General features: G+C 42.5%; 1 protein-coding gene across 6 annotated transcripts in view; it reads left to right on the forward strand.

Annotated features, from left to right (window-relative positions):
• INPP5B (inositol polyphosphate-5-phosphatase B) overlaps nt 1-21,282 on the forward strand; it is a 214,173-nt gene that overhangs the window by 131,668 nt on the left and 61,223 nt on the right. For all 6 annotated transcript variants that reach the window (XM_082245358.1, XM_082245353.1, XM_082245354.1 and 3 more), the window contains one exon: nt 14,311-14,401. In XM_082245358.1, the coding sequence (XP_082101484.1) occupies nt 14,311-14,401 (91 nt within the window). The remainder of the gene's footprint in view (nt 1-14,310; nt 14,402-21,282) is intronic.

Raw genomic sequence — 21,282 nt, forward strand, 5'->3', positions numbered from 1 at the left:
TCGTCTACGTTAGTGACCATATGACCTCAGCATACAAATTCACATAACGTTGTAAATGAACTGTTCTCTGGACTTCAATCTACCTGAGCTCTCTGATAGCTCATTGCCTGCAAAGGAACGGAACCATACCCCTCCCCCGCTACATCCCCCCTTTTATTTGCGCCCCCCCTTTTTCCATGCACTCGTTTATCAATATACTAGCTAACGGTTCAGGTAATGTGTTCAAGTTACAAGCTATTTCACCTGTTTTTCTTTTCTTTTTGTTATTGCCTCTTACTTGGTTCATCTTCTTGTATCTTTTTGTTTTGTGAAAACCCAATAAAATTTTCTTAAAAAAAAAAAGAAACAGATATACAGTGGGTACGGAAAGTATTCAGACCCCCTTAAATTTTTCACTCTTTGTTATATTGCAGCCATTTGCTAAAATCATTTAAGTTCATTCTTCTTCCTCATGAATGTACACATAGCACCCCATACTGACAGAAAAACACAGAATTGTTGACATTGTTGCAGATTTATTAAAAAAGAAAAACTGAAATATCACATGGTCCTAAGTATTCAGACCCTTTGCTGTGACACTCATATATTTAACTCAGGTGCTTTCCATTTCTTCTGATCATCCTTGAGATGGTTCTACACCTTCATTTGAGTCCAGCTGTGTTTGATTATACTGATTGGACTTGATTAGGAAAGCCACACACCTGTCTATATAAGACCTTCCAGATCACAATGCATGTCAGAGCAAATGAGAATCATGAGGTCAAAGGAACTGCCTGAAGAGCTCAGAGACAGAATTGTGGCAAGGCACAGATCTGGCCAAGGTTACAAAAAGATTTCTGTTGCACTTAAGGTTCCTAAGAGCACAGTGGCCTCCATAATCCTCAAATGAAAGACGTTTGGGATGACCAGAACCCTTCCTAGAGCTGGCCGTCCGGCCAAACTGAGCTATCGGGGGAGAAGAGCCTTGGTGAGAGAGGTAAAGAAGAACTCAAAGATCACTGTGGCTGAGCTCCAGAGATGCAGTCAGGAGATGGGAGAAAGTTGTAGAAAGTCAACCATCACTGCAGCCCTCCACCAGTCGGGGCTTTATGGCAGAGTGGCCCGACGGAAGCCTCTCCTCAGTGTAAGACACATGAAAGCCCGCATGGAGTTTGCTAAAAAACACCTGAAGGACTCCAAGTTGGTGAGAAATAAGATTCTCTGGTCTGATGAGACCAAAATAGAACTTTTTGGCCTTAATTCTAAGCGGTATGTGTGGAGAAAACCAGGCACTGCTCATCACCTATCCAATACAGTCCCAACAGTGAAGCATGGTGGTGGCAGCATCATGCTGTGGGGGTGTTTTTCAGCTGCAGGGACAGGACGACTGGTTGCAATCGAGGGAAAGATGAATGCGGCCAAGTACAGGGATATCCTGGACAAAAACCTTCTCCAGAGTGCTCTGGACCTCAGACTGGGCCGATGGTTTACCTTCCAACAAGACAATGACCCTAAGCACACAGCTAAAATAACGAAGGAGTGGCTTCACAACAACTCCGTGACTGTTCTTGAATGGCCCAGCCAGAGCCCTGACTTAAACCCAATTGAGCATCTCTGGAGAGACCTAAAAATGGCTGTCCACCAACGTTTACCATCCAACCTGACAGAACTGGAGAGAATCTGCAAGGAGGAATGGCAGAGGATCCCCAAATCCAGGTGTGAAAGACTTGTTGCATCTTTCCCAAAAGAAAGACTCCTGGCTGTATTAGATCAAAAGGGGGCTTCTACTAAATACTGAGCAAAGGGTCTGAATACTTAGGACCATGTTATATTTCAGTTTTTCTTTTTTAATAAATCTGCAACAATGTCAACAATTCTGTGTTTTTCTGTCAGTATGGGGTGCTATGTGTACATTCATGAGGAAGAACTTAAATGATTTTAGCAAATGGCTGCAATATAACAAAGAGTGAAAAATTTAAGGGGGTCTGAATACTTTCCGTACCCACTGTAAATCAATAAATAAATAAAAATGTAAATATATTAAATAAATATCCGTGTGCAAAAAACAAGCATGCTGAGCGGCCCATCTAGAAGCAACTAGGCTTAAACTGTTATGAAACAAGGGGGGGGGGGAGACTATGCTCAAACAATAACAAATCCACTCAATGTGAATAATATAATATAATATAATAGAGTACATGTTCAAAAAATAATAAGTAATACTCTATAAGTGAGTATGATGGGTTTCCTTGTCTTCAAAGACACTGCTCATTCGTGTTTGTGGGTTAGTGCTCTCCTCCACCGACACCACATGCACAGCCCACTTACCAGATGTACCTTGAAAAGTGTCAATATAAATATGGGTCCCCACAGCGGTCCACTCGGTGAAAAACGAAAACCAGGACAAATGCATAGGAAAGATGGAGAGGCTTATAGTGTAGTATGCTAAACATCCATTTATTAAATAATATAGCAACTTACAGTTCAAATTACCAGTGCCAGCAAGTGGAATTGCAATATAAGGTCCGGAATGCCGCTCCGCGTTCCAACTGCATTCCAAGTACTGGAAGTGACGTAGCTGCGCACCCTAGACTCAACGCGTTTTCAGCAGACGTCATCAGGAGTCTATGACAGTGATTACCTGTGGATGATCATCCCTGGTCCTAAACCGCCTGCATTCAGGGCCTATCATCCACAGATAATCACTGCCTGCTTCATCAAATAGGAAACGGTCATGAATGGCTGTGTGCTATCCGTCACATTGCTTTCAATGCCCATGGCTGCTCATAGCAAGTCCCACTGAGTCTCCCACAGGAAATCATAGTCAGCCCTAAACACTGGTGTGAATGAGTCCTAAAGGAAATGTCTAAAGGCCTGTACACACAATGAGAATATCGGACAGATGATCGTCTATTTTTTTTTGTATGCTAGTATTAATAATAAAAATGAAGAGGTTGCTCAAATTACAAAATTTCTCGAATGACAGAATACAACTTCAGAAGTAATGTAACGTGTTGTATTGTATGGTAATGTATTCTTTAGTTTCCAAGCATGCGTAGTACTGGTTAAATGAAAATTGTGCGATCCGGTATCGTACGAGAAAAAAGTTTCATGTTCGTCCCTTCGGATTATTTCGGAAGAACTGTCCTGATCGGCTTTCGGAACCTGTGTAGTAACGATCAGATTATTGTGATTATTCTGATCATGGCTTAAAATAGAACTATGAGCAAAACTTTTTTTTTTTTTTTTTTTGATTTTGGATAATGGAGGGTTATAATCCCTGTCAGATTTATTTTCGCCATCTATGTCTAATTGCAGAGATTTACCTTCACTTCCTGTTCCACAGCCAAACCATAAGTGACAGGAAATCCCTTCAGATTAAGGGAACTCTTTGGGGACCCCCATCTCACCAGAACTAGTGTCCCCCATTTCCCCTCTTACTTTTCTGGGGACAACCTAAAATTTGGGATTTGTTTTTACTTTCACTTTCAATAGAATTGGTAAGCAGGACAAATAGAGAGGGTGAATGTCCATAACTGGGCACAGCTAGCAATAAAAGCTGACAAGCATTCTAATTCCTCTCCAATCTATTTAAAACTAAAAAAAATGTTTTGCCTTTAGTTATACTTTAAGGCGCCATTCACACTTGTGTGACTTAAAAAATGTGTAATTTACACTGTGACTTTACCCTGTGTCTTGATGCGACTTTTAGACGATTTTGATGCGACTGTGGATGAGTGTGATTTTGTTACGAATTTAGCTTTAACCAATGCTTAACTGACCAATTAACTAATGTTTGTTCTCTAAAAAAAGTGTGCAGAACAGGAAAATTTGTTTAGTTTTTTTTGTTTCTTTATTTTCTAACAAATTCCAAATTTTCAGAACAATTTCAATTTGCATCGGTCAAAAATTGATCGACTGATTCAAATTCTGTGTGAAGAATAGCTGGTTGTTAAGGAGCAGGCCAGGAAGCCGGCCACCATGTCCTTAACAATCAATCACTCATCAGCTGTCAGCGAGTTTCCCCACTGACAGCTAAATGTAAAAAATAGAATGCTGGCAATGAGAAATAAAGGAAAAAAATGGCGTAGGGTCCCCCCCTCCCAAAGCATACCAGGCCTTTCAGGTCTGGTATGAATTTTAATTGGAACCCAATGCCAAAATTAAAAAAATAAAAGGCCACATGTCCTCAACATGTAGGGGGGTCCTTTTGGGGCAGGGGGTGTGGGGGACTTCTTTCCCACAGCCCTGGCTGGTGGTTGTGGTTTTTGTGGGTGGGGGCTTATCGAAATCTGGAAGCCCCCTTTAACAAGGGGGGCCCCCTGATCCCCCCCTCCATGTGAATGAGTAGGGGATACATAGTACCCCTACTCATTCACCTAAAAAGTAAATAGAAACACAACACAAGTTTTTACAATTCCTTTATCAAAAAAATAAAAATAAATAAATAAATTTTCCCCAGTGTAGATCCATCGTCAATCATGCCGTCCGCTTCCAACCCTGAGCCGAAAAAAGGAGAAAAAGGCCCCGACAAAGGCTCCTGCCGTCTGCCTGCTGTCTGTGACACCTCTTACACCTCTTAAATAACTAAGGGGCGGGGCTACCCAGTGACTTCACTGGATAACACCACCCCTTTGTGACGTCATCAACCGAGGGCATGCTCTTGACTGAAGGGTTTTTTTCTTCTTTTTTCGAGTTAGCAGTGGCGTTGTGATTGATGATGGATCTACATCGGAAGATATATATATATATTTTTTATATATTTTTTAAATAAAGGACCTGTCAAAAACTGCCTACTGTCATTTTTTACACTACTCTTCTTTTTTTTTTTTATTGGTGAATGAGTAGGGGTACCCCATACTTATTTGCATAGGGGGAGAGCATCTGAGGTCCCTCTTGTTAAAGGGGGCTTCCAGATTCCGATAAGCCCCCTGCCTGCAGAACCCAACAACCACTTCCCAGGGTTTTTGGAAAGAGGCCCTTGCTGTTAGGATGGCGGCAAAAATGTGCAGTTGAGCCGTGTTTTTTCCGCCCTGCCAACTGCCCCCCTCAAACTGTAATAGGCAGCTACATGCCCCGACTGCGATAATGTGCTTTTCACCTGCAGCAAAGTCCACCAGACATGTAGCGAGCACCTAGTCTGCCAAATGCCACACATTCACAGAAATTGGCAAGCACCCGCAACTGCGCTCAATGCACACGTTTGCAGCATGTTTAAGGGGTTAAAACGAGCGGTGAAGTAGTGTCCCATTGCTTACTCACTGCCTGTCCGTAACCTCTGGAGGGCAATCCATATGCAGATTGGGCTTCAGAGGCAAGGGAGATAAAAGCCTAGTACACACAGTACTCACAGGCTGATAGCTGTGAGCGCTGACCGGTGTGTTCTGGTGAAAGGAGGGGGGGGGCAAGGGGGGCAATCCCCCTGTCAGAACACAATAGCTCAGCGGGAAGATTGCTGTACTAAGATCACATAGTTAGTACAGTGAGCTGCCTGTGTGTACCATAATTTAGGTGCATGTCTAAATCTAACCTAATGGTATTGTGTATGTACAATTTTATTTTCTTTTGTTGTTGTTTGTCAGACATTTGGAGAGTCCTCACATCCTTTTTGACAAATTTCCCCATTGGGTACATCAGCAGCAAGGAAAGCCTAGCAGAGGCTGTAATCTTTCACCTCTATATTGCAATCTAAAAAAAAATAACAATGATGATTTTTGCTGAAGATAAATTTTCAAGGAAGAAGGACCCCTACATGCAGAGATGTTACCAGTTTATATTTTCCTCTTGGCTTGCTCCTACCATATCTATTGATCGGTGTATTAGGCAGGGCACAAACAATACATTTTTCATGTGTCCTATACATAACATAACACACCGTTGAGGTGCAGTGTGCTGTAAAAAAAATGCAGCATGTCTATTTTAATGCATGCATGTCACTGCACTGCGGTGCATAGACCTGAATGGAGTGTCACTTTCTGCCACGTCAACAAAGTTAAAAAAGGAATGCATCTTACTTCCCCACCACACGACATACACCAGGCAGCATGCATTGTAGTGTGCCGACTGGCGTGAATGAGCGCCTTCCATTAACCATGTCATTGTTCGTGTATAGTACATAGCTCTATACAGGGCCATAATGATTTGTTTGAAAATTGAACCTCTGAAGATCCTCTTTTATCTAACGCAGTGCTCTTTCTTTTTTTACAAATCCCCCTATATCCTGCAACCTACTTTATCAATAGAGAGTAAAAAGACAAATGTTATTCAATAATGTACAATTATTACAGTGGCAGTGTTAGGATGGATTTACACGGGTGGCCAGGGTGCAGTAAAAGCAGGTGGTTGAGCCCTGTTTTTACTGCCCTCCTGACTGCTCACCTAAAGAAGGACTTGTAGCCTCCCAGGGCTGTATACATACCGCAGTCGCTAGAAATAAACAAATTCATGGGGGTAGATCTCAGCATTGAATCTTCAAAGATGTATAAAGCCAGCAAGTAATGTAACCCACCATTGTTAGTTTCAAATTCTTATATCTGATTTGAGTGGATTTGTCCTTTTCAGAATTTCTGGAGTTTGTACTTTTTGAAATAGATTTACTTGTTTACTTCAATTGTTTATACAAGCGATATCAGGTTGTTACCTGACAGTGCAAGAATTGTTTATTGTGCTTTAACTGGTTACTTGTGAATAAGGGCAAGAAATTACAGTTTAAATGAAAAAAAAAAAAAAAAAAATACTTTCACTTGTTTACAATGCAGTTGGGCTTATGTACAAATATTCACCAAAACTGGGTCAGAAGTGAAGCCGTTACCCAGAGCTATCTTGTTTCTTCAAAAATATCAAACCCATATGGTTGCTCTGTTGTCCATCTTAAAGTGGAGCTCTACCCAAAAAAGGAAGCTTTGCTTGTCTGCCTTTCCCCCCTTCCCTTTCCCCTGCCACATTTAGCACCTTTGGGAGAGCAGGTACCTGGTTGCTGGCAAGCATGATTCTGTCACCTCTGTAGCTCCATCTGACAAATTTCATCCAATAGGAAGTCATCCGGGAGTATAGGAGTACTCTTAATCCCTTGGATAATGTCTTATTGGACTAAACGCATCGGGTGGAGCTACAACGGTGATGGAATCACGCCTGCCAGGCTGATTTGTTAATTTGCCCGTTTTTACCTGCCTTGTGTGAGTAGTATTATTTTTAATACATATATGTGGTTTTACAATACTACACTATGAGTTCCTCCTTTATCTCTACATTCCCTTGAGCTTTTTCTGCTGAGTGTTCTGGGAGCTCTGAGTCGGTGTCCTGGAGTGTGCTATCCATCCATCCCAACAGGGATTTCTCCCAAAAGTGCAGCCAGGCCTCCAGATTTGAGGTCTTGCTTGCTGATAAGCAGTCTGTAAGTTGGGTGTGCACCCGGATGTGGAGTGGCACAGGTCTACACATTAAGATTGGAGCGATATACATAACTACCTCAAGAACTGTTTTGCACTGATCACCATTTACTTTGTAGTGACTTTGCACTGTGCACTTTACCAATTATTATCTTTGGACACACTCTTGATGAACTGATTGTTCTTTAATATGATGTTTTGCTACACATTATTTTTATATGATTGAGTTGTTTATGCATTTACACTTTGGTTTGAGCACTTTGCACTTTATTATTACTAAAAAATTATCCTGCATGAGATGTTTTTTATGCATTAATTTCATGCCACTATATTGGATTGTTGCAGTATTTGCTCTTTGTTTTAATAGCGCAACACATTTTTTAACAAAATAGAATAGTTTGCATCCACGGTCATTCATGCACATAAGCATCTAACGTATGTAAACACATGTTCATGTATAGATGTGTACATGTGTAAATTTAAGTTAGTAAATGGAAGAATTTTATACGTCTAAATGTACGGGTAAACTGAAGCACTTACTGAGCATTGGGTGTATTTTTTTTGCAGAATCTCGCTGCCGGACTCTGCCAGCAAGATCCTGCTTGGATACCAGTAAATTAGTTACAGCCCTAAATGTGATTCTTCAGTCGTGGAACATCACCGGCACATTGAATGCTCAGACAGGAGCCCTTTTATTGAGCATAGGAGAAGCTTTCTGTGATCAAAAGAAGTGCTTCTGTTTGAGCATTCAGTGTTTCGATGATCTTTCACTATTCAAGAATTGTACTAGCGGTGTCATCTGCTTTAGGCCGGCCATAGACGGTTCGAATCTCGGTCAATTCTGCAGGAACCGGTCAAGCTTAGAACCATGTATGTGCAGGCTTGAATTACCAAAGTTGATCAACTTGGGTACAACTAGCCTGCCGGATATTGCCAGTGGCTGTTCTCTTGGCGCGGATGGCTTCCCTCGCCAGTAAAACGCAATAGCTCCACAGGAGGGATTCCCCTGGGATCTCCCTGTCAACTCTGTTTGTGTTGATGGGAAAATCGTTCCATCTTTGGCCGGCCTTACTGTAGCACTCAGTTTATAAAGGATGTATAAGCCAGTTGGCTTTATGGTTAAGCAATACGAAACATGTTAGAGGGAGGATCCTGAGTGGAGTGCATGTGTTGATTAATTAAAGGAGGACTATAGACAAAACTTTTTTTTTCATTTAGTAGTGATTAAACGAAAATTGCGCGATCTGGTATCGTAAGAGAAAAATTTTCGCGTTCGTCCCTTCGGATAATTTTGGACGAATTGTCCTGATCGGATCTCGAAACCTGTGCACTAATGATCAGATTATTTGTACAATCGTTTTGCAATCTTTTTTTTCGTCCGACATTCTGATTGTACAACTATGGGCAAAACATTTTTTCATTTTGACTAGAGAGAGTTGTACCCCCTGTCAGATTTTTTTTTGCCATCTGTGTCAAACCGGAAGTGAGTGGAAATTCCTGCAAATTAAGGGAATTCCTCAGGGACCCCCAGGTCACTAGAACTAGTGTCCCCATTTGAAGATTTCCCCTCTAAGGGTCCATTCACACTAGCGCGACTTGTCAGGCGACTTGGTCGCCTGACAAGTCGCGGTCGGTCGCCTGCCATTGATTAGCACAGGACCCGTTCTAATAGGAGCGACACAAGTCGCTCCGACTTAGAAAAAGGGTCCTGTACTACTTTGGGGCGACCTGGAGGCGACATGCATTGACTTCAATTATATGAAGTCCGTGCATGTCGCGCCGAGGTCGCGGTGCACAGCGTTCACCGCGACTTCACAGGTCGCCCCAGCAAGTCGTGTCGCCCCTGTCTGAATGGGCTCTAATACTTTTCTGGAGACAACCCAAAATTTGGGATTTTCTTTTACTTTCACTTTTAATGATAATGGTAAACAGGACAAATAGAGAGGATGAATCTCCCTAACAGAGGCACAGACAGCAATAAAAACTGACCGGTGTTCAAATCCATCTTCACTCTATCCAAAACTAAAAAAAACATTGCCTTTAGTTATACTTTAAGTTGATTTTATCCTTCGTGGTGGGTGGCTCCAGGACTTTGCTAAACTGAGTGCACTTTCCTTTATATGCCAAAGTGTGATTTTTACATTTTCAGGGTAATGCCTCGGACATACGAAAAGAATATCAGACCAATGATTGTTTGTTTTGTTTTTTTGCATGCTAGTCTCAAATTGAAAACCAATAGGTTACTAAAGTTAGTTCTTGTACGTAAGAATGTGAGGAAAAGGGGACATAGGTTTCAAGGTCCTCCTTTTCCTTATGGGATCACCGCAGCTGAGGGGCTTCAAGTCTCCCCCTCAGGTGAGGGCGTGGTCACTGGGGGAGCCTTGTACCTGATAGGTAGGGACCTTAGAAAGGGCTAGAAGTTTCTGGAAACCCCTGGGGTGCTTATAAAAAGTTGTTCCTGACAGTATTTGGTGCCAGTCATCGCGGGAAAAGACACAGTGCGGAGCTCACCCAACCCCCCCTCCCCTTGTCATGGCCTTGTTAATGTGGTGGGTCACCTTTTCTTTTGAAAAGGGGGACACTGTAATGAATATTGAGATGTGGTAATTCAGCTCGAGCTGTAATAGCTATGTTGAAAAAATGGTATTGAAGTTATAAGTGATATTGTTGTTCGTATAAAGATGAAGTTTTAATAAAAGTGTACATTGAAACCAATTAATAAAGCCCGTGGCCAAAATTTTGCCAATAAAAGGTCTGTTGTGTGTTATTGTAAAGACAAACAGAGGCGCCTCTAAGTGTAGACTTTATACAACAGGTTTAATGAATAAAATTATGCACGCACGTTAGTAAGCATATATTCATGCCCATAAAACAAGGTTCCAGTGTGGAGAAGTGTACATCATCCGGTCATGGACATCCATCCTGCTGGAGCCGAAATCCTTTAGTATCTTACTTGCCGTGAAGGAGCGTGGCTGCCCTCCCCCAGGCAGCAAGCACGCTCGGAAATGTGTCGCATGCAGATGACATCATCAAGGTTCCACTATCCACCAAGCCTCGCTGTCAAGCAAATTCACCGAGCCTACTTCCTGGTTCTAACCTTGCCGTACAAGCCGGCCACGGCGAAAGGATTTCGGCTCCAGCAGGATGGATGTCCATGACCGGATGATTTACACTTCTCCACACTGGAACCTTGTTTTATGGGCATGAATATATGCTTACTAACGTGAGTGCATAATTTTATTCATTAAACCTGTTGTATAAAGTCTACACTTAGAGGCGCCTCTGTTTGTCTTTGTTTTAGCCCTGTGGAACCCCTGGCTTTGGTTTCTGGATGGCTGCCCTACATTGTGGACTTTTTCTCCCCCTGTGCCATTAATGACTTTTAACTCTATGGACTTTTGGTTCGATATGTGATCAAGCGCCTGTTAACATTGTGTATGTGTGTTATTGTTCATGTCTGGAGGTTGTTGGAAGACAAATGCTGCGTGTGATCCCATACAACTTCAGAAGCAATGTAATATATAGTATAGTATTATTTTGTTTCCAAGCATGAGGGGGTCTTGGTCACACCATATCTTTCGTACAAACACTATTCTAATAACAGGAAAATCGTTCCTTTTCTTATTGTACGGGAACATTTTTTGTCTTGGTCCCTTTGGATATTTTCTCATGAACTGTCGTGATCGGCTCTCAAAAGCTGTGCACTAATGATCAGATTAGTGGAAGATCGCCCCAAAAGTGGTATTTTTTAATCTGATATTCTCATCGCATGTACTAGGTTTAGAGGTGGGATGCTATTTTTCTTTTGTTTTCCTTAGGCCGGCCATACACAGTTTGAATCATTAATGTGCGGGTTAAATGTACCAAGTTGATCGATTGATCAACCTGGGTACAACCAGCCTGCCGGATTTCTCTTGGGAATCATGGCTTCCCCTGCTGGGTGAAGACAATGGCTTGATGTTGATGGGGGAATCAAGCGAATTTGCAGGAAAGAAATTTTCTCTGTGCATGGACAAACTAAGTAGTCTGTTGCTCCTGAAATTATCCTTGCCCTGAGAGTTAAAAAGGAGGTATGCCCCCCCCCCCCCCCCAAAAAAAAAGAAAAAATTAAAAGCCAGCAGCTACTAATACTATAGCTACTGGCTTTTACTATTAGGGTACTTACCTGTCCAGGCATCCAGCGGTGTCTTTACTCGAGCCGATACTTGAATTGGCTCTCGGGTGCTGCCACCGCCATCTTGGCTAAGGGAAACCAGCAGTTTCCTACTGCACATGTATGAATCGCACTGCGCTTTCTCAATGGGCTGGCTGTGGAGGGAGGGGGAAGAGGAGGGGCCGAACTTCATCGAAGTGAGCCGCAAGTGGGAGTTGATACCTGTCAAAACCAGGTACCCACTGCCCCCCAAAAGGTGCAACATGTGGGGGTGGGGGAAGCAGACAAGCTGAGCTTCCCCTTTTTAAGTAGAGGTTGGTAAGAATTATTCTATTCATCCAGTAATCTACATAGACCGCCCTGTCACATAAATGCCTAGCAGGAACTACCCATCCTAATCATTGTTTTGTTACAATTGACTGTATTTGGTGCATCAATCAGTGACAACAAGCACAGGACACATACATACTGCATCATGAATACTTACCTACCAACAGGAAACTATAGAGCTAAAGAATCATGTTTTCCAATATTTAGGAATTAAAGGATGCCATGCATGTAATATTACTAGATTAGGCAGAATACTACCTAGTCCTTGCCATAAATAGAAGGTGTTGTCTATATTCCCATCGCACACATTCCTGGATCACAAGGCTCATCTGTAGTGGGTGCTGTAGCGACTACCAGCTGGACACTAGATATATCACAGATCAATGCACCACATACTCGCTAGCACACCATGGATCTTCAAATGCAGTGCAAAGCTTTTTTTGCAAAGAGATTGCATCACAAAAGGACAAGTGCAACGTCTCGGAGCCGTGCGGACCCCTATAACATGCCAGAAGAAGGGGAAACTTTGCACTTGTTTTTTTTTTTTTTTTTATGTGATCTCTCTGCAATAACGTCTTTGGAATGAAATTGAAGATCAATGGTGTGCTGATGAGTATTTGCATTGATAAATAGAAGGTGTGCCATTAGTTCCATAACCAGGGCTCTATGGAACCCTAGAGTCCCTTAGAGTTTCTGCCTCTCGGATAAGTTCCCACTGACACCATACATCTTTTTTAGCTATCTATAATCCTTCCCAATGACCACAAGTGTAAGGAGCATTCTTCCCACTGACCATCATACTAATGTATCATGAGTTGTAGATATTGTCATTTTTAGCAAGGATTCTCTGAGACTGGAACGTTATTCCAAGCATTCCTCTGTGTTGAAAAGGTTGAGAATGGCTGGCATAAAGCACAACCTCAGATCTTCTGTCTAGTCACCTGATGAGCGGGGGACCTCTTCTTCCCTTCAGCATTGTGTGGTCCTTATTCCTACACAGAGTGTAGGAATAAGGACCACACGATGCATGTTTCACAATCACCAGAAGTAGACTCTGCTCAGGTGTTTGTGCAGTACTGAGAGCCCGGAGGAAAATGATGACACATTTTCATGACTCTCTGGGCTCACAGAAAGGGGGTTGAATAAGGCTTGTTGTCATTCAACCCAGAAGAGCAGCAGCAGGATGAAGCAAAGTGTTTTTGAAGAACTGTACTAATAACAGATGTAAGAATTGTAGCAAAATTTTTATTTTAACTACTGCTAGGCAATATTTTTTTATTTATTTATTTATTTGTTTTTTTCTTTACCTGGAGTTAGGCCTAGTTCAGTGGTTGCCAACCTTCTGGACCTCACGGACAGCTAAATTCACAATTTTGAATCCCGCGGACTACTAACATGAATCTTACACACAATGCTTCGGCTCTCTGCCCCTCCCCTCCAGATCACATTGTTGCCTTATACACACAATGCCCCGGGTCTCTGCCCAACCAAAGCACCCCCGCCCGCACTCTGCATCACACTGCTGTCTTACACAGACTCATCATTGGATCTCCCCTCCACCATCCTGCCATGTGCTTGAGCTCCATGCTCCCTCCCATGGTCACTGTGATCAGTGCTGCCGCTGAAAGTCCCCTCCTTCACCTCCCGCTCCTTGCGCTACTGCCGGCGTCATGCCGGAGGCATCAGGTATCAATAGGCGCAGACAGTATTGACTGTAGCGCGCATTGAGAATAACACTGGCAACAACATTAGGCGTTATACATCCACCACAATGTTGATTTGCGGCAGAACCCCTCTTGACCACCAACATTTTCTCGTGGACCATCAGTGGTCCACAGAATACTGGTTAGCAACCACTCGCCTAGATCATAAGGTGTCTTGTTACTAAAAGCATTGTGTGTGTTTCTTACAATTAGGAAAGTGCAGAGAGTCTATTGTTTTCATTCAGACAGATCCTGTCTGGCAAACTTAAAGCACGGTACACATGAGGCGAATATCAGCTGGTTTAACAGGCAGCCAGCCCCCCTGCCAGCACAGCGGGGGAGATCACCGCACTAACATTGGTAAGTTAGTATGACAACCTTTTTTTTTCGTTTTTTTAATGGAAAAAAAAAAACTTCTGGTTTGTACCTAGCATAAGGCTAAGTAGCAAACCATGACACTGCATATTCTATCCTTGTTGGGATTTTTGTGACTCGAACAAAGACCTTGTAATTAGAATGCATGCATAGGCTCACACAGCAGAAAAAAACAAATGGGTATTCAAGTTTTTTTTTACTTGAATTACCTTGTGGCAGACATTGTTTACTGTTAGCACATTGGAATCATTGGAATCAACCAGTGTGATAAGTAGGTGGAGCTCTTATGGTGAATAAAACTTCAGTTCACTGAAAGAGTCTCAGATGAGTCTGGGATCCATCATGTTTGCCATGCATTCACGGATTCTTTATTTCTTCACAGAGCCCAGTGCAGATCACATCCAGCAGAATGGACAGTGGCTGAAGCCTGCACAGAGACCGGAGCCGTTACGATCACCAAAAGCTGCTCACAGGTAAATGAAGCCATCACAGCTAATGAAGGCAATATTAGTTTGGACCTGTAGTAGCAACGTTTCTACATATTAGCCCAGGCATGTCCAACCTGTGGCCCGAGGGCCGCATGCGGCCCAGGACTGCAGCCAATGCGGCCCACTGCCCCCTGACAATTTTTATTGGGTGGGCACTGATCAGGCTGCATTGAATGGGCACGCACTGGTAAAGCTGCATTGGATAGGCACTGTTTAGGCTGCATTGAATGGGCACGCACTAGGCTGCAAGTGCCGTGCAATCTCCCGGCTGCTGCGGGAGACTTAGGATGTCTGCAGTCAGTGACAGAGCCGCTGCTTCCTGTATAGTTCCGGCGGAGTTCACAGGCAGAGTAATATGAAATGCACCCCTCCTCCGCCTGTGACAGGAGCCATAAAGGAAGCAGCGGCTCTGTTCTCTACTGCAGCCGCTGCTTCCTCCAGCAGTACCCGCATGACCAGCTTTACCCGCCAGCAGTCTGCAAAATAGGTAGAAAAGGTATGTATGTGCATTAGCGTGTGTAAATTGTTGCAATATGTTTTTTAATAACTAGTTGTGTTTTGTCATAATTTGTCATGTCCTTGTTCATACAGTACATGTATGAATAAGGACATGACATTTTCTGGCTGCCTAAGTCATATGTGCTAGGGGTGCAACTAGCCCCCTCGCATATAACTGTAAATATGCCAACATGTACAGTGTTTCTGACTTCTACCACTATCACCACTTCAAATCACTGAAGTGGTCATGGTGGTTAGAGTGTTCCTTTAATATCTCTCAGAAGAAGTAAACCTCTTTATACTAATTCCATTTCATTGGCCATCCTCTAGTTATGTTAAATTAGTGCGGGGGGGGGGGGGGGGCGAGGCAGCGCAGGAAGGGCGCGGCGGCGATTTACTACTTATTTACCTTAACTATAGTATATATTTTATATGCGGCCCGAGAAAATTTCTCTACACTCAATGTGGCCCAGAGAAGCCAAAAGGTTGGACACCCATGTATTAGCCAGTCAGAGCAGTGACTGCTGATTTATGGCTGCAGGCTAATTTACTGTTCACGTAGTTTACAGTAATATCACCATGTGACTTTCCTATTAAGTGCATATTCTTTTGCTATGCTTTATTGGGGTTAGTAGATTCAGACCTTTAAAAAAAAAACACCTTATTACTTCCTAATAGGCAGGTGCAGGTTCAGTAAAGAAATGCAAAAGACAATGTGGTACAATGTACGTTAACACCAGTGAAAGTACCACTATGGTCAATATATCACGATAGCTCTGAAAAAATTATAAATGTTACTTCTATATTGTATACTTATATATTGTATATCAGCAAGTATATACCTTATTTTATAGTAAATTATTTCCAACAAAAGCAAGATACGGTGGAGGCAATTCTAAACTAGTAAAAGTTCAAAATCTAAATAAATACTGGTACAGAATTATAGTTTATAGACAAAAGAAATGGGACTTGGCAAATCATAATTGTTCTTTCCCTTATTGACTTTATAAGACTATTACTGCTTGGTGGTCGTTATTTTCACTATTAATCAATATCATAGGTATTTAAAAGTATACTTGGCTGTAGCCGTTGACAAGAAACAATAGACTTATTTTGTGTGAAGGCAGCCACACACTGGGGTTGATTTACTAAAAGGGTCCTTTCACACAGGCTTTCTGCCCGGCGGACTTTGTTTTGCTCAGCGGCTGAGATCGATTCGCCGATCCCCACTGAGCAGACAGATGATAGGTCCATCTCCACTCTGTGTGCAGATCGGATGAAAATGGACCGCTGTCTTTTTTCATCCGATCTGATCCCCCAGACGGTTGAAAAATAGGGTTTCCATCTGTCTGGAATTCAAGGACAGGATCAGATCGGATAGCAGCGGGTGTCAGCGGACATGTCACCACTTACACTTGCTGCTCCATAGTGGTGCATGGAGCATCCGATCAAATCCACCTTAAAAACTGACAGGCAGACCTGATCGGAAAGCCCGTGTGAAAGGGGCCAAACTGGAGGAGAGTGCAAAATCTGGTGCAGCTGTGCATGGTAACCAATTAGCTTCTAACTTCAGCTTGTTAAATTAAAGTCGAACTATAGGCAAAACCTTTTTTTTTTTTGTCGTTTTGGATAGAGTAAGGAAGGGTTATAACTGCTGTCAGATTTTTTTCGTCATCTGTGTCCCATTGCAGAGATTTACCTTCACAGACAGGAAGTGAGAGGAATTCCCTGCAAATTAAGGGAATTCCTTGGGGACACAAGGTCACCAGAACTAGTGTTCCCATTGGAATGTTTCTCCTCTATTACTTTTCTGGGGACAACCCAAAATTTGGGATTTTCTTTTACTTTCACTTTCAATGATCATGGTAAATAGGACAAATAGAAAGGGTGAATCTCCGTAATGGGGACACAGACAGCAATAGAAACTGACAGATGTTCTAATCCCTCTCCACTCTTATCTAAAACTAAAAAAAAAAGCTTTGCCTTTAGTTATACTTAAAGCTTTGAAAGAAAAAACTGGAAGTTGATTGGTTTCTATGCAGAGCTGCACCAGATTTTGCACTCTCTAGTTTTAGGAAATGAACCCCACTGATTGAAATTCGGCCAGTCCCTGCTCAGTCGGCCAAATTTCGATCAATGTATGGCTACTTTACCCCAATCGCTCTTATCAGTAACCTGGAAATCCTTGTTGCCTCTCACACACACACACAATGCTTGCCAGTGCTAAGGCGTTTCTCATGGTCACCAATCACGTTCAAACCTGTAATGGGAGTTAGATGATTGGTAACACAGGAAACCAAAAAGAAATAGCTGCCTACCACAGGCGCCAGAAAATAAACTCCCACTGTGAGTGGAGTGAATGTCGGACTTTACGGAGAATATTGTTTAACCTCTTGCCGACCAGCCATCGTAGTTTTCCTTTTTACTGCGGCATGTTGGCTCTGTCCCGCGAAACGACGCACCTGTACGCCACTTTGCGTGACCGCTAGCGGGGGAGCTAATCGGCAGGTCTGGCAGCCGTGATTGCCGCCGGGCACCTGCGATCCTTCCCCACGGAGACCACTGTTCTGTCAGTTATGAACACAGGGATCCTGTGTTCCTCCTATTTAGGAACACAGGTCTCTGTGTTCATGCAGCAAGCCCATCCCCCCCCCCAGAGTTAGAAAACACCCCCAAGAGACACATTTAACCCTTTGATCGCCACTGGTGTTAACCCCTTCCCTGCCAGCGTCATTATTACAGTAACAGTGCATATTTTTAGCACTGATTACTGTAGTAATGTCACTGGTCCCCTCAAAAGTGTAAAAATGTCAGTTAGGTGTCCGATCTGTCCACCGCAATGTCACAGTCCCTCTAAAAATCACTGCTCGCCGCCATTACTAGTAACATAAATAAATAAAAATGACATAAATCTTTACCCTAGTTTGTAGAGACAATAACATTTGCACAAACCAGTAGATATACACTTATTGGGATTTTTTTTTTTAACCAAAACTATGTAGTAGAATACAAATTGGCCTAAAATGATGAAAAAATTTAATTTTTTTTTTTTTATAATTGGGAATGTTTTTTTTTTCAGAATTGTCGCTCTTTTTTTGTTTATAGGGCAAAAAATAAAAAACACACAGGTGATCAAATACCACCAAAGGAAAGCTCTATTTGTGGTAAAAAAAAAGACATCAATTTTATTAGGGTACAGCATCGCACGACCGCGCAGTTTTCATTTAAAATAATGCAGTGCCGTATTGAGTCCTTCTTCCTTGATAGCAATGAGAATTATAGGTTTTTCATTTATAGCTCTCTGTGAAGGAATGACAGGGTTGTTAAAGGAGAAGTATAACCAAAGCTATTTTGTCTATACTTCTATGGATCACAGAAGTGCAATTCGCTCTGCACTCCTGTGACCTTTTTTCAGTCAACAGTGCTCTGCTCAGAGCGGAGGGGAGAACTAAGCACTCAGTGGCGTTTGATCATTTATTTCTTGGGGTAGAGCCAGCGGAAGACAACTGCGACCTGTTTTCAGCCAACAGCAAGCTAAAGCTCAGCTGGTCCAGGCTCTGGAAAGATGTCGACATTACAGTTGGGTCCTACTCAGGAACCTGGACCAGACCAGTGATCCGCTTAGAGCCTGAGCCAGGCCCTCCCATCCCCTCCACAGCCCAGCGCTCCAGTGTGTGCTAGAGGGGCAGAGCATGAGGCACTGACTGACAGTCACAGCTCTCTCCTCAAAGTTGAGCCGGAGAACTGTAGGATCAGTGATGTTTGATCACTCAGTTCTTGGGGTCGAGCCAGCAGGGGACAGCTGCAGCTGGGATCGGTGCTGTGGTCATCTAGGTGAGTATGTTTTTTTTTTCTGCTATTCTCCTACTTCTCTTTTAAACCACACCAAATTTTAATTTGACAGCAGATGGCAGGGAGAAGGACCCTTGGATTTTGTGGGTGGAGGGAGGATGGTGGTTTGAGGGTCTCCTGTGGTCTCAGCTTAACCTGTGATGTGTAGCTTCACTAGCCAATAGTGAGGTTTGGGAGGAGGCACACCAGATACATATATTAAAAAACTGGGCCCGTTAGCATACCAGGAGCCTTTGGTTTTATGGATCCCAGGTCACTCTGGTAGAGATCAAGAACAGCGCACACGCACCTTCGAGGCTAAGGAAAAATATTACACATTTTACTTGTCCACAGGTTTGCTGTCTGGTTTTTATCAGTTATTGCAATGATTTTCTTTTTTTCTTTTTCCTATTTTGTTAAATATAAGGCTCTAGCTGCACTTCACTGTCATTACCCATGTTTATAGAAAATAGGAGACTTGTTCACTTGTATATTTCTTCTGGTAGTAAATTGAACATAACCGGGCTTGAAGGGGAGGCTTTGTTCTACTCTGAAAGAAAATATAAGCAAATGCCTTTCTTGCCCAAGAAATGACCGCACAAACATCATTTTTTAAAATAGAGAATGGTCAAGTATAGTAGATGTGCCAAATTGCTTTTAAAAGGATGAATAGAGGTTGTGTTTATGATCCCAGCTGGTGTTTAAAGTCTTTTAACAAGTGTTAGCCTTTTACACATGTATGGTAGTTTGCATACAGTATTTGCATTTGTGTAGACTTTTGCTCTTCTGACCTAAGACTGAATCCACAAATGCTAAATTAAGGGTACACCCTGTGTACATACTGTGTTTTTGGTTGACATTTTTAATTAGTTGTCTAATCATATGATTAGTACCATCTTTTGTATACACACGGTCCAGGCCTCTTCCCCCCTGCACAAATCACCTATTATTAGTAGGTGTAAAATGTACAGGTAAAGAAAAAAGTTAAGGTTTCTAATAATCTCATTCCCTCCACCAGTGCCTAGGTGGGGATGAAAGCACACTTCTTCTGGCTAGATTTTAGGGAATATAGAGCAGCCAAAATATAACCTGGAGATGCCCTAGCAATGGATGTGTGTGTGTGTTTCTACAAGATTTCGCTTGATCTGCAATTCTTGTAGGAGGGACAGCGGCATAACCCCGGTATTTAACGTCAAAGTGGCGACGTGTAACTGCGGTGGGCGGTCCGGAAGTGGTTAAAACATGAATGCAGACAGTACAGTTATAAAACAATTAATTACAGGAGGAATCAGAGGGCCCTGCTTGTTAGAGCTTACAATCTAAGAGGGAGTGTCAAATGTCTAGCAATGCAGAAGGCAGGGGTAAGGTAAGTATGCTAACTGATTTTTATTATTATACAGGTGCATTTTCCACCTACAAACAGTAGGGGGGGTTTAAAGAGGAAAGGGCCAAGGCAATTTGATTGAAACCTAGCATTTTACTGCAAAGTCCTCTTTATACTTGTTTGTGTATTTGGTATTTCTACTATCATGACCCAACCATGAAAAGAGACACATTTAAAAGTCTTAAAAGCTTGTCATCATGTTTGAAAAATAGACCCAGTTATTTTGCTACATATGACTGTGTTTTAAGATTTAAAGGGATTGTAAAGGTTTAGTTTTTTTCCCAAAATAATAAACATGTCATGCTTACCTGCTCTGTGCAATGGTTTTGCACAGTGCAGCCCCCATCCTCATTTTCTGAAGTCCCCCACTGGCTCCTCCTGCCTTCCAAGTGCCCCCATAGCAAGCCAGTCACTATGGGGGATACTCGTGCAGGCTTGATTCTCAGCCGCAGTGTATGAGTCTATGGACACACACTGCACTGTTGAGCTCCACCCCTCCATCTGCTCATATGATTTGATTGACAGCAGCAAGAGCCAATGGCTCCCACTGCTGCCGGACCTCTGGTAATGAGATGGTAGAGATGAGCATCAATGCTGCAGACACAGCGCTGGATTGAGGTTGGTAAGTATTTAAGAGGGGCTGGGGGGAGCTGACATGGAAAGGTTTTTTTTTTTACCCTAATGCAGAGAATACAGTAAGGTAAAAACACCTTTCACCTTTTCAACTACTTTCATTCTAGATGTGTGTGAACACCGCTCTACTTTAGTCTCCCATCTCTCCAAGATTTTTGGTTGGCTGCATGTCCAGTAAAATCACCTTTAGTTCAGCAAGTCCATAAAAACGTGTCCAAAAACACAAATAGAAGAGAGCAGCATTACTAGCTAATGCGTTTCACGCTCCCTTAGCACTTGGTCATAGCTCGTGGCTTCTTCTTTTATAATTAGCCACCGTTCGTTTTATTTGTCTCCTGTAACAGCATATTAGAGATATGTGAATGTGTCTCCTTGTTATGATTTTTTATCTTTTACACAGCCCTTCTCTATTGTTTAACTTTGTAATTTCCAGTTTAGTTTTCATTTTTTATGTACATTTTTGCTCCCAAGGGAGTGCTGGTTCTTGTTGTCTCACAGCCAGCTCCTCTAGTTATAAGGG

Source organism: Pelophylax lessonae, assembly GCF_965119305.1.
Source record: "Pelophylax lessonae genome assembly, chromosome: 2".
In the NCBI taxonomy this organism is placed as follows: Eukaryota; Metazoa; Chordata; class Amphibia; order Anura; family Ranidae; genus Pelophylax; species Pelophylax lessonae.